Source organism: Maniola hyperantus, chromosome 17, assembly GCF_902806685.2.
Source record: "Maniola hyperantus chromosome 17, iAphHyp1.2, whole genome shotgun sequence".
NCBI lineage: Eukaryota > Metazoa > Arthropoda > Insecta > Lepidoptera > Nymphalidae > Maniola > Maniola hyperantus.
Window position 1 is genome coordinate 733,167 of NC_048552.1, and position 12,102 is coordinate 745,268.

At 38.4% G+C, this 12,102-nt stretch overlaps 1 protein-coding gene, 1 non-coding gene and 1 pseudogene across 2 annotated transcripts in view; all 3 read right to left on the reverse strand.

The window, feature by feature from the left end:
- Positions 1-390: 390 nt before the first annotated feature.
- Positions 391-472, reverse strand: TRNAS-GCU (transfer RNA serine (anticodon GCU)). The gene has a single exon. It is a non-coding gene; the product is annotated as a tRNA-Ser (tRNA).
- A 5,054-nt stretch (positions 473-5,526) lies between these two features.
- On the reverse strand, positions 5,527-6,488 carry LOC117990008 (solute carrier family 25 member 3 pseudogene; annotated as a pseudogene).
- A 1,268-nt stretch (positions 6,489-7,756) lies between these two features.
- The window catches only part of LOC117990003 (fibrillin-2-like), a 79,107-nt gene continuing 74,761 nt past the window's right edge, over positions 7,757-12,102 (reverse strand). The window contains exon 53 of the mRNA XM_034977425.2: positions 7,757-11,762. Coding sequence (XP_034833316.1) covers positions 11,401-11,762 — 362 coding nt within the window. The 3' untranslated portion in view covers positions 7,757-11,400. The remainder of the gene's footprint in view (positions 11,763-12,102) is intronic.

Sequence of the window (12,102 nt, forward strand, 5' to 3'; positions counted from 1 at the left end):
TCTCCAAATCCTTTCTTATATTATTACTAGCTGATGCCCGCGTGGATGATTACTTCGTCCGCGTGGATTAAGGTTTTCAAAATCCCATGGGAACTCTGATTTTTAGGAAGAAAAGTATTTCCTTATTCGTGCTCGGGAATATTTTTCAGGGCAAAAGTAGCCTACGTTCTTCCCCGGGATTCAAGCTACTTATTTCTGTACCAAACGTCAAAATCGGTAAAGCTGGACTTGAAAAGCTAGCAGACAAACAGACAGACATACTTTCGCATTATAATATAAGTATGAAATTGAAAAAAAAAAGTTTTTTTTTTCAGACGAACTGAAATTCGGATCAAAAATATTTGCATCAGTTTTTACGAAATTTCTACAAAAAAAACCACAAACTGGTTCCGACGAGGATGGGATTTGAACCCACGCGTGCAGAGCACATTGGATTAGCAGTCCAACGCCTTAACCACTCGGCCACCTCGTCATATCGGTGAGCGACAAAAAACGTCACTACACTCGCGCGACACCTGATACGAGGATCGCTATATTGATTTTCAATAAAAGAACATTATTATGGCTATATACAACCCGTTTGCATTCTTATCTATAAATAAATCATTGACTTATTATAATAAATATCAATAGAATTATTAAGAAAAGACGAACTGGTACCTATATAAGCTCTATAATACTTGCTTAGTAACATTTTTTTAAAGATGCTTGCAATCCCCAGTTGGATATATTATTGTATAGGATAGGCTAACTTTTATACCGAAAAATTAAACCTACGGGATTAAAGTTGCGACTCTAATCCCGTAAGCAATCATTGATTTTTTGGCAAGTATCTATTAAGAATAATATTATTATGTGGCGAAGATGAGGTCCCCGATTTCTAACGTCACCTGGACGTGGACTCACGCCACGGCCTCGGGGGCGTACGGACGAACCAGTAGTCCAATGACTCCACCTATCCCAACGTCATCCTAAGCCGTGGTACGAGCCTCACAGGCGCCCTTAGGAGGACGTTGCTCCCCGACCTCACAAATTATTTCTTCGAGCCCTAGGGCTCACACCCAGGCGGAGCTTCGCGCTCGCAACGCTCCCCGGTGGCGCTGTAGCGGCCAGTACGTAACACACGGTTTGGGGTAGACGCTACACTCCTGGCACTCTCTGGGGACGCTTAAAAGATGAATAGTTCATTGTACTGACTTGCAAATTAATTTAATAAGAAAACAGTTATTAAAAGTATGTTAAAGTATATCAAAGTGGTTTTACTTTTAACACTAGATACACTGCCATGGTCATTTAGGAATCTAGGTTACTATTTCTTTTTTCTTTTTCTATAAAGAATATTAGCCATGTTAAATGACTAATATTCCCCTTTCCTCTCCAACTAAGCGTCAAGCTTGTGCTAGGAGTAGGTACGCCAATAGTGCAACGGGCGGGGTTTGAATTGAACCGTCGACCTTTTTTCAGTCCACTCCTTTACCCGTTGAGCTATTGAGACTCAAGCTACTATTGACGCTTACAATTGTCAAGCCTAACTGCACCAGCGCCGTAACCAACAGACCATGTGTGTATAACCGTTCGTTACTTACGCCACGTCCATGATACTCTATGTGAAATGTGTCAATTCGCCAGCCGTTTCGATGTTAGCGTTTCATTTCAAGACACAATGGGATGGCAGAATTGGGTTACACCCACTATGGATTGCGTGACCACAGCGCAGAGGAAGCTGTAGGTCAAACATCTTTACCATTTTAGCGTTTTAACTATCGTGAGTGATTTCCATTATATATAATATCTGTCAAAGGTTTTACTCACGTATTCAGTCGACGTTAGCCCGACTAGTTTCGAACCCATCCTTTTTCAAGGGAGTCAGTTCGCGCGGTTTAAACTAGTCGGGCTAACGTCGACTGAATACGTGAGTAAAGCCGTTGACAGATATTATATACATATAATCTTTACCATTTTTCCATCAGTCCGTGTCCCCTGCTAGACAAGCCTTGTAGATAACGCGCCACCTATTAATATGTTTAATAGATTTTTTAACTTTAAACAAGTCTAAAAAATCTTACGCGCGTAAATTATAAAATGAAAATCTTATGAGGCCTTATGATTTTTTGACAGAAACATGAAACACAACTCAGTCAGTGAAAAAGTTGCATTTAAGAAACCAGCCTAGAACTCAGCTGTCCACAAGTTACTATAATAATGATAATAATTTATTACATTTGTATTAATTCTTTTGAAAAGGTATACCTCTATAAGCTATACCTTAATAGTTAGGTATCTAACTATTAAGTTTTACAGATTCGACCTGTTTCAGCGGATTATAGCAAATTAAGCTTTTGGTTCATTGCAAGTAGGTATACTAAGTTTTTGTCAGTTCTCCTCAATTGAATCTGCTTCCCTGACCTAAAGACTCTTGATATATCCATAAGTGGGCCTACGTTTAATTGGAGCAAGTGAGTGCACTGGTTGTGTTTACGATTTTACACTGTGGTACACTGCACTTCAGCTGTGTGATTATGATGCAAACGTATGTAGTAATGTGCTATTTCCTTTTAGTGTTGACGAGTAAGTGGTAAAATGAACTTTGTGCACTGTTTCAGGCAATTTCTTGTTGCATTTAGTTGAATGTTCTTGTGGTTTAGCAGCCGTAGTAAAAGTAACCTTATAGTAAAAGTAAGTAAAAAAGTAAAATATGCTTTATTGTACACCAAAACAAAAACAATAGACATATAACAAATACAGCATGTACAATAGGCGGCCTTATTGCTAAAATAGCGATCTCTTCCAGGCAACCTTAGGGTAGAGGATATTATAAAAATTAAAGAAAGCGGAAGGGGTGTACTGACCACCACTATGTTGCCTGATACCACTTTGTTGTCTGTCTGTCTGTCTGTCCGTCTATCTGTCTGTCAAGAAACCTACGGGGGACATCCCGTTGACCTAGAATCATGAAATTTGGCAGGTAGGTAGGTGTTATAGCTGACATAAGGGGAAAAATCTAAAAACGTAAATTTGTAGTTACATCACAAGAAAAATATTAAAATGTGTTCATGAACAAATATTGCTATTTTCAACTTTCAAAGTAAGATAAAGTATACCAAGTGGGTATCATATGAAAGGACTTTACTTATACATTCTAAAAACAGATTTTGATTTATTTTTAGGTATAATAGTTTTTGATTTATCGTGCAAAATGTCGACAAAATAGGATTGTAGTGCAGAATCCTCAGTGCGCGAGTCTAACTCGCACTTGGCCGGTTTTTCAATCTATAGAATAGGTAAGAACACCCGTGCGAAGGCGGGGCTAGTATTAGTATTATTTCAAGACAATATTATTTCAACTCAAATGCATTACCAATAATATTAAGGTTGAATAATGAATATGACGCAAAATAATATGTTGTCCGAATGGTCCCCTGAAGGAACTTTCAGCTTTTATAAAATAGCGAAGGTCTGGCACGCGCTGGTTCTCTCTCTACACATACATAATACGTACGAGCTTGACACAAATTCGTTCCGGCATCACTAGAATATCGCCCAGTAATGTATCCCCCTATCCCCATCCAATAATCCTAAACCAGGGGCATTAACTCTTCTATCCCGGGCAATAACAATAATACGGGCTTTATCCCTACATCGTGCCCACTTACGGACGTCCCGGGCGGGATCCGGGCAATGTTTTATAAGTGGACAATAGCAAACACTAGCACACATTTAACATAATCTTGGACTTATCCCGGAACATGTTTGTGAGCCCGGGGCGTTTTATTGAAGGTAACATCGTATATTTGAGTCTCGAAAGTCTTTATGAACCTTCCATAAACAGATTTCGTATGTATATTTTTCTGTTTACACAAATAATGTTTAACTAGCTTATGCTCGCGACTTCGTCCGCGTGGACTACAAAATTTCAAAACCCTATTTCACCCCTATAGGAGTTGAATTTTCAAAAATCCTTTCTTAGTGGATGCCTACGTCATAATAGCTATCTGCATGCCAAATTTCAGCCCGATCCGTCCAGTAGTTTGAGCTGTGCGTTGATAGATCAGTCAGTCAGTCAGTCAGTCATTCAGTCAGTCAGTCAAAGTCAAAGTCAAAGTCAAAGTCAAATGATTTATTCAAAATAGGTAATAAATTACTCGTATTGATAGTCTGGTATGGTGTTACATTTGTAAGATATAGTGGTGATAATTATTACGCAAACTTAAAACTAAAGCTACGAGAGTCAGTCAGTCACCTTTTCCTTTTATATATATAGACTAGCTTATGCTCGCGACTTCGTCCGCGTGGACTACACAATTTTCAAACCCCTATTTCAACCCCTAAGGGGTTGAAATTTCAAAAATCCTTTCTTAGCGGATGCCTACGTCATAATAGTTACCTGCATCCCAAATTTTATCCCGATCCGTCCAGTAGTTTGAGCTATACGTTGATAGATCAGTCAGTCAGTCAGTCACCTTTTGCTTTTATATATTTAGATAAGTAGGTACTTACCTATAAGCTTTTACTGTTTTTTAAGCAATTTGATTGCTTAAAAAAGGTAATTAAAAAATACAATATCGCGAGAAAACGTACATGTCTGAAAATTCTCCATTTTTTTAAACGTGGGTGAAGTCTGCCAATCTTCACTTGACTAGCGTGATGGACTAGGGCCTAAACTCTTCTGAAGCCTACTTCTCAGACTAGTACCTACCCTGTAGTAAAGCGATTACTGGCCGAGTATTATTGGAACGCCGAGGCGAGGGCGAGGACTTCTCAAGTGATGATAGATGTCACTCTCCAGGTCTACAGGTATCTATTGCAGCGCGATTGAATTGAATTGAATAAAAAAAAAGAAAATTCAATTAAACTTTTACAAGTATTTTTGAATCGTCAGAGGCATCTACCACTGGTTGGAATGCCTTTCCTACCGAGAAGAACCATCAAGAAACTCGGTGGTTGCTCTTTTCAAAGATTTGATATACAATATTATGCCACGTATAAGAAAAGTATTTGCAGTCCTGTGCGTTGCTGGAACGAGCTGTAGGTCTAATCCACGCTCTTTTATCATTTAGATAATCTTCAATTGTATAATAATGCTTTTTTCAGGAGCATACTTTTAATAGATTTTTTAAACTTGTGTAAAGGCAAGTCCAAAATAGTTTGCGGGATTTTGTTATAAAAGGTTATACCCATACCCACAAATGACTTTTGGACTTTCCTGAGGCCGAAATATGAACAGTATGTTCTTTAGTATATTTTTATAGAAAGGGTATAAATATTTTTTTTTTATTTTTTTTATTTATTTTTTTTCTTATTTGACTAACGAACAACATTTACACATACACAAGTATTTACATACAAAAGGATTTATAACTAAAGGACACATAGCATAAACGTTAACAACTGGCTAGTACAAAAGATTTAGGTACAATGATGTTATGAGTAGATATTAAGTAGTAACACTTGAAAAATGATAATTCATGAAGTCAATACGCATCATTTAATCATAAAATATACATAAAATACAAGATAATAAATCCTAACAAAACCTGACATTATTTTTTGGCAAGTTTCTTTTTCAACGATTCCGGCATATCAGCCGGTGGGGGCCGAGGCATGCCCGTGTACACCTTGAAGGCGTCGTACACAAACCATTGCAGACCTGTGAGAGTCCCGATCATGATGATACGAGCGACCAGACCCCGCCAGATACCCAACATACCAACTTCACCGATGATACTGCCGATGGTTGCGCTCGGGTCCTTGTTCAGCTTCGAAACTATGGTATCAGCTGGATGCGACACTATAGCACAAAGCACTCCAGCTATATACCCAGCTGAAAACGTCACGATAAGCTGCTCGACCTTCGTGCACTGCTCTCGAGGCTTCGGCACAACGTTCGCATACAAATACTCCAACGTCTTCTCAAAAGAAGAAAACTTCATCATGGTATAAGGGACTTGGCGCCCCCATAACGGTGTTAACCCTTTATAAAAAACTCCGAAGCCTTCCGTAGCCAACATGTGCGGCATGGCTTTCCTCATCTGTGAGGTATACCCTGGAGTGGTCTGCATCCTTACTTTGGTAGCTTCAAATGGGGAAAGAAACACATCAGCAACTAGTTCTGCTGACGCTGAAGCAGCTAAGTACATGTAGGTCCTATACAAGTAAGCTGTTTCCTCGTCGACAAAAGTGGAGAATTTGTATTTGAAATATTCGTATCCGGCGAATTTCGCTGCGCCTTGAAAGCTGTACCCGATCAGAGTAGGCGCCCAGCCTTTGACTAAGTTCGCAGCGCCACCTTCTCTGTATGACACCCCGAATCCTTTGAAGATGGATTTGTATTTGGCCGGGTCGACCTGCAGCCTGCACTTGACCAAGTCCAGAGGCGTGACGAAGGTGTGCGTGGTGCCACACGCCACAGCGCCTCCCGCGGCGCACAGCTGAAAGTATTTGGCGCTGTACATCTCACATGAGTATTCCTCTTTCTTGCCCTTAGCCATTTTGCTATCAGAATACTTACTTTAAAACGGTACCTAATATTATTATTTAATATTAACCAGAGTGAAATGAGAAATAATAAAATTGGACAACCATTGATATCCATGTTTTGACATATTTGCGTTGAAATCTTGTGTCACTTCTTTGTGACGGATTTAGAAAAAGAATAATTCTCTACACGTTACCTATGTAGGTATCTTCCTTTTTAGTGATAATAAAACCGGTACCGAAGGGTTAACGTAGGGCATTTTTTTAAAAAGAATATTAGCCAAGTTAAATGACTAATATTCCCCATTCCTCTCCAACTAAGCGTCAAGCTTGTGCTAGGAGTAGGTACGACAATAATAGTGCAGCGGGCGGGGTTTGAACCGTCGACCTTTCGGTTTTCAGTCCACTCCTATACCAGTTGAGCTATTGAGGCTCTTGTATTCGCATACTCGCATCCACATCCGCAAATACGGAATATCTGCATTGATTCAGACATCCGCATCCGCATCAATTAATGCAGAGGTTTTACGGATGCGGATTTAACAACCTGCAAAGAAATTGGGCGGGGCCAGAGTTGCGCGTGCTTCGTGCATTTGCTAGTGTTGATATCTTCGTTCGCTAACTGACCACACAGGGTGTTACGGATATTCGCATCCGCATATGCGGAACATTCGCATTAATTCAGACATCCGCGGATGTCAAAATATTGGCATTCGCAACAACCCTGGTAGATACTATTCATTCGAATATGGTTAACCTTAAAAGGGACAAGGATCAACGTACTATTGCTTCGAATTTAACCCTACGTAGGTATAGTATGATTCAAACTTAAATGCGTCTGCGTGAAGTTAGCTTTGCGATCTTTCGCATGGTACACTCGAGAACTAAATCACTTAACGGGCGACGGTAGGTTCCACCTCAGCTTAAGCAAGCTTAAACAAAGTAACTTCTCAACTCGACTGTACAAACAGACAAGACACGTACAGAGCGAGAGAGAGAGACGCATCAACTGGCGGGAATGTAGGAGCGAGACGTGCGCTGTTACCCTCCCCGCTACCTCAGGCGACCTCGGACACCCGAAATGTGTGTTGTGCGCAACGTCGTGCGCAAACTTCAGGGGCGCATTTATACGTTTGAATCTTACTGTGCGTATTAATATGTTCCAGTAAGAAGAATAGGAAAAGGCCAAACAAAGTTACTTAGTCACCAATCTGTTGCCGTCTTTGGTCGACGTTACTTCACTATCACAATTAATTAGTAATTGATAAGTAAAACAAATGTATTTAAAAACTTGTTTATTTGTTTAAATTAAAAATGTACCACTTCAACTTAGGTCCTAAGTTAAAACATTGTTATATAACGAACAATATAACTTTGTTAATAATAATAATAATAATCATTTGTATGCACATATTTACAAAATAAATCGAGTTCTATTGCATTGTTAAAAACCTTATAAGTATAAAAAGTTTAAGAGGTAAAATATAACAAAATACATTTATCTGTATAAAATAGGACTGCCATCTCTGTTTTCTGTAGTGCAATAAGAACTTTTGTTAAAATGATAAGAATAGTTTTATTGATTAATAAAATCATATTTTTTTATTATTTTTCAATTCAAGCTCAACAAATTCATTATTTTTGACAAAGTTATATAAATAGTCTTTTAAGATGCTGAAAAAGTGCTGAAAAATTGAATACTCTTCTGAAAACTTACACATACAAAGGCTATTTAAAAAATAACGACGTGCCCTAAGAAAACTAGAAAGTTGACAACCCTAATACAAAACAGGTAAGTAGATTCATAAGCCTTTTCTAGATTAATATTGCAAAAAGTGAAAAATAAATAATTTTCTTAAATAGTCACTATTTCAAACCTTATTCTATACACTGGCACTTAAGATGGCGGTGAAATTAGAAAAACTACTATATAATAAAATATCTCGATATCGATATCCGATAAAATGGTCTAAAATGTCAATCGCCAACATGGAACCGATTCCGAAATGAGAATCGATAGCTACCTACACTCTAGGTTTATCACAGCTAAGCAAACATACAGTTCAGAAACAAACGTAAGCGCATGGTGATATTTTCGCGCAGTCAACGCTCGTCGACGGCGTTAGACAAGCTAAATTTTATCATGACTGGTTCGAACTCATACGAACACGCACAAACTATTCCGGCCTTTCAAGACGTATGGGAGCGCGCAGACTCGATATGAGTTAGTCGTATATATGACCAGTCTGCACGCTTCTATAGTAGGTACCTGGAAGTTCGGAATTGATCGTGCGCGTCCGTATGTGTTCGCACGAGTCACATTTGAACATCCAAGCTACAGTCAAAGTTGCGTCTGACGCGCTTCAGCTGTATGTTAAAAATGTTACCACGTGTACTTCTACATAACAGTATCGTGATTTTACGGCTACTTCCATTATAATAATATTCAAAAATCACAATCATTAACGACGTGACGTTTGACTTCTTCGGAACTGTACGCTAGCTAAGCTGTGTTATTATGCACTCAATCACCTCACACATAATACTGCCGGCGAGATCGCCCGCGACTCGACCGAATCGAAAGACGACCTCAGACACATTCGATATGCGATCATAATAGCCTTCCTAAAAACAAAAGAAACTAATGCACATTTTTTTATTAATCTTTAATTTCAGGAGTTTTTCCCCTTTTGGAATGAGTCACTCCGTACGGCCTCACATTTATTAATTACTTACGTATACCTTCTTATACAGCTGTAACAGAGCCCTAGCCTGTATTGTCTTAAAAATGAAGTCGGTTAATAAAATTGGCAGTTATTGGTGACCGCCGACAGAAGTGATAACGTAAAAATATAAAAAAGTGTTTTTTTAGGACCAAATTAGTTCTAGTATCAAAACTTAAAATTTCATAATTTACAGACTAAAACCATTACTTTAATTTATACATCTATCGGCACTTTGAGTACTATTAACATTAGCAAGTCGATGGCGCGACTTTCAAGTTTTCACCCATCCTAAAATCTCTCACTCAAAAGTTTTCACTTCAAATATTAAGGTGTGAATTTTAGCCAATAGTCCAAAGGACCACTAAAAATTAGCGACTGTCACAATTAAATAATTGCCATTTTCTAATCAATAGTGATTGTTTAGAGTGCGGTCGTGATCATAGATGGCAATAGTTGTAAGCTAACATGCGCTATAATTAAACATTTGATACCGATTTTTTGATGTCCGAGAACATACATAAGAAGTGTCAGTTTTTGGAACTATGTTTGGTACAGTAGGTCAGCAATCTTTATTATATTGTGCCTAGTTACAATAAAGTTCAACTCGAGTCTCGAAGTATAGAGTGCAGTTTCATTCTGAGGACCTGGTTTGGGAGAAGTCTGTTTTCTGCAGCTATAAAAATCCGTAATCAGTATTACAATCGCATACCGAACAGTAACCATTTCGTCACATTAAAATCCAACAAACAATTTAGTAGTGAGACAAACCTACCAAGAAACTTAATAACGTTAAATAATAATAATTAACATAATATTATGCAAACGTATGGCAGTGACTTACAAATTGACTTTCATTTTATTATGGCAGTGTTTTATATAAAACATGATCTTTGCATTCTATTTACAAGTACATACACTCATGCCAAGTAATTTTCACCCTTAATACTAATAATTATAAGAACGTTTTTCACATCCACAATATCTATATATTATGTATCAGACACTGTTCCAGCATCCGACCACAGAGTAAGGGGACAATGATATTATAGTCCGTAAAAAATGACTCCTCACGCGCCATTGTAATTCTATGGGTCGACTGTCATGTCAAAAGTACGGTTCACCTTTGAAATTGACATAGATATATAAAAGGAAAAGCTGACTGACTGATCCATCAACGCACAGCTCAAACCATTGGACACATCGGGGTGTAATTTCGCATGCAGATAGCTATTATGACGTACACATTCACTAAGAAAGGATTTTTGAAATTTGAACCGCCAAGGGGGTAAAATTGGGATTTTTTGTGTAATCCACGCGGACGAAGCGCGAGCATAAGCTACTAAAATCATACTTTTGACATGAAATTTGACACAAAAACTTAAAATGGCGCGTGAGGAGTTAAATTTTACGCGTTATACATTCAGAGGTTCGTCAGACTTCTCTAGACAGACCAATCGTGCGGTAACTGGGGGACGAAGATGCAACCCAAACTGGCCTACGAAGTCAGGGACCTAAGTTAAAAGCTTGTCTTTACCACGAGATCAAAGGCATTGGACTACTGTGTCTCTTTATACTGTGACTTAACCCCTTCGCACACGGCATCGTAGCGTAAGCGTATTGTAATACGCGCGTACGACGAGAGCAATACGAGCATGAACATGTTCAAACAAGTCCGCATACGAAACGGTGTTGTAGCAAATACGATACGATAGTCGTAACGTACTGGCGTAAAAACACAAGCGTGAAAAGTTAACTTTTCATTATTTTCTTTAATAAACACCAGAACTTAACTAAATTTTAATTTCTAATGACTTTTAACTTTCAATATGGCTGAAAAAATAATTGAATTCGTCAAACTGGTTGAAGATACCCTTGTCTATTGGTCTATAATAATCATTCATTAAGCGAATATTTAAGAAAAGATGTTACAGACAAAACTTGGGCAGAAATATCGTTAAAATGAGCTGGAAAGAAATATAACTTTAAAAAAAAAATTATATCAAAAACGATACGTCTAAGCGACGATTCGTTTGTGCAACACTGCAGGTCTCGTATGCGTAGCACCGTAACGATACGTTTACGATACGACTACGCTTACAACCCGTGTGCGAAGGGGCTAAGGCTTCTAATCGTATAATACAAGGGCTTTAACTTTGTTCACATTCACCGCTCTAGGTTGGTCTCACTACATGCTCGCATATCAACGCTTGGGCGGAGCTATATGTACAGACACATACAATCTTAGCGGAGCCGGTATATCTAAGTTGACGTGCCTCCTGTTCCTCTTACCAACTGCAGGGACAACGAACCTTGCCTCTAATTCCAACTGTTTCTCTAAGACCTCCTTAGATTTTAAGTGTTTCCTAAGCCTTAAGGCCCATGTACCGTCACGTTTGGACAGTATAAAGTTTCTATCAGGGTCACCGTAAGCTATTCTGTAGTGTGGTCGTCCATCGCCTTCCGATGGTACGAGACGCAGTAGGGGTGCTCGTCCCCACGTCTGTCTGGGAGTTGCCGTGACAACTATTAGTTCGGCTTCTGGTTCTAAGATTGAACGACGACCTGTGAAAAAACAGGGTTTTTAAAAGGATTTATCGTATAGGAAAAATAATATGTCAAGCCACAAACAAGGAAGAAGAATAATATTTTATTTATTTTATTTTATTTATTTTATATCTAATTAGAACGGCAGTGCCACTTACACTAACTAGATGATTAATAATAAATTTAAATACGAATAAAGGTACAAGAAAAAAGACATAAAATACATAACGATAAAAGATCAAAGAATTTTGAATATGTACGCTGAGAACATTGAATGACATATTATTCATGTAATGCTCTCAGCTTACTTCAGTAACTCCCGAACCAGTATTATAGACCCATCATTAAATGGGTCCCA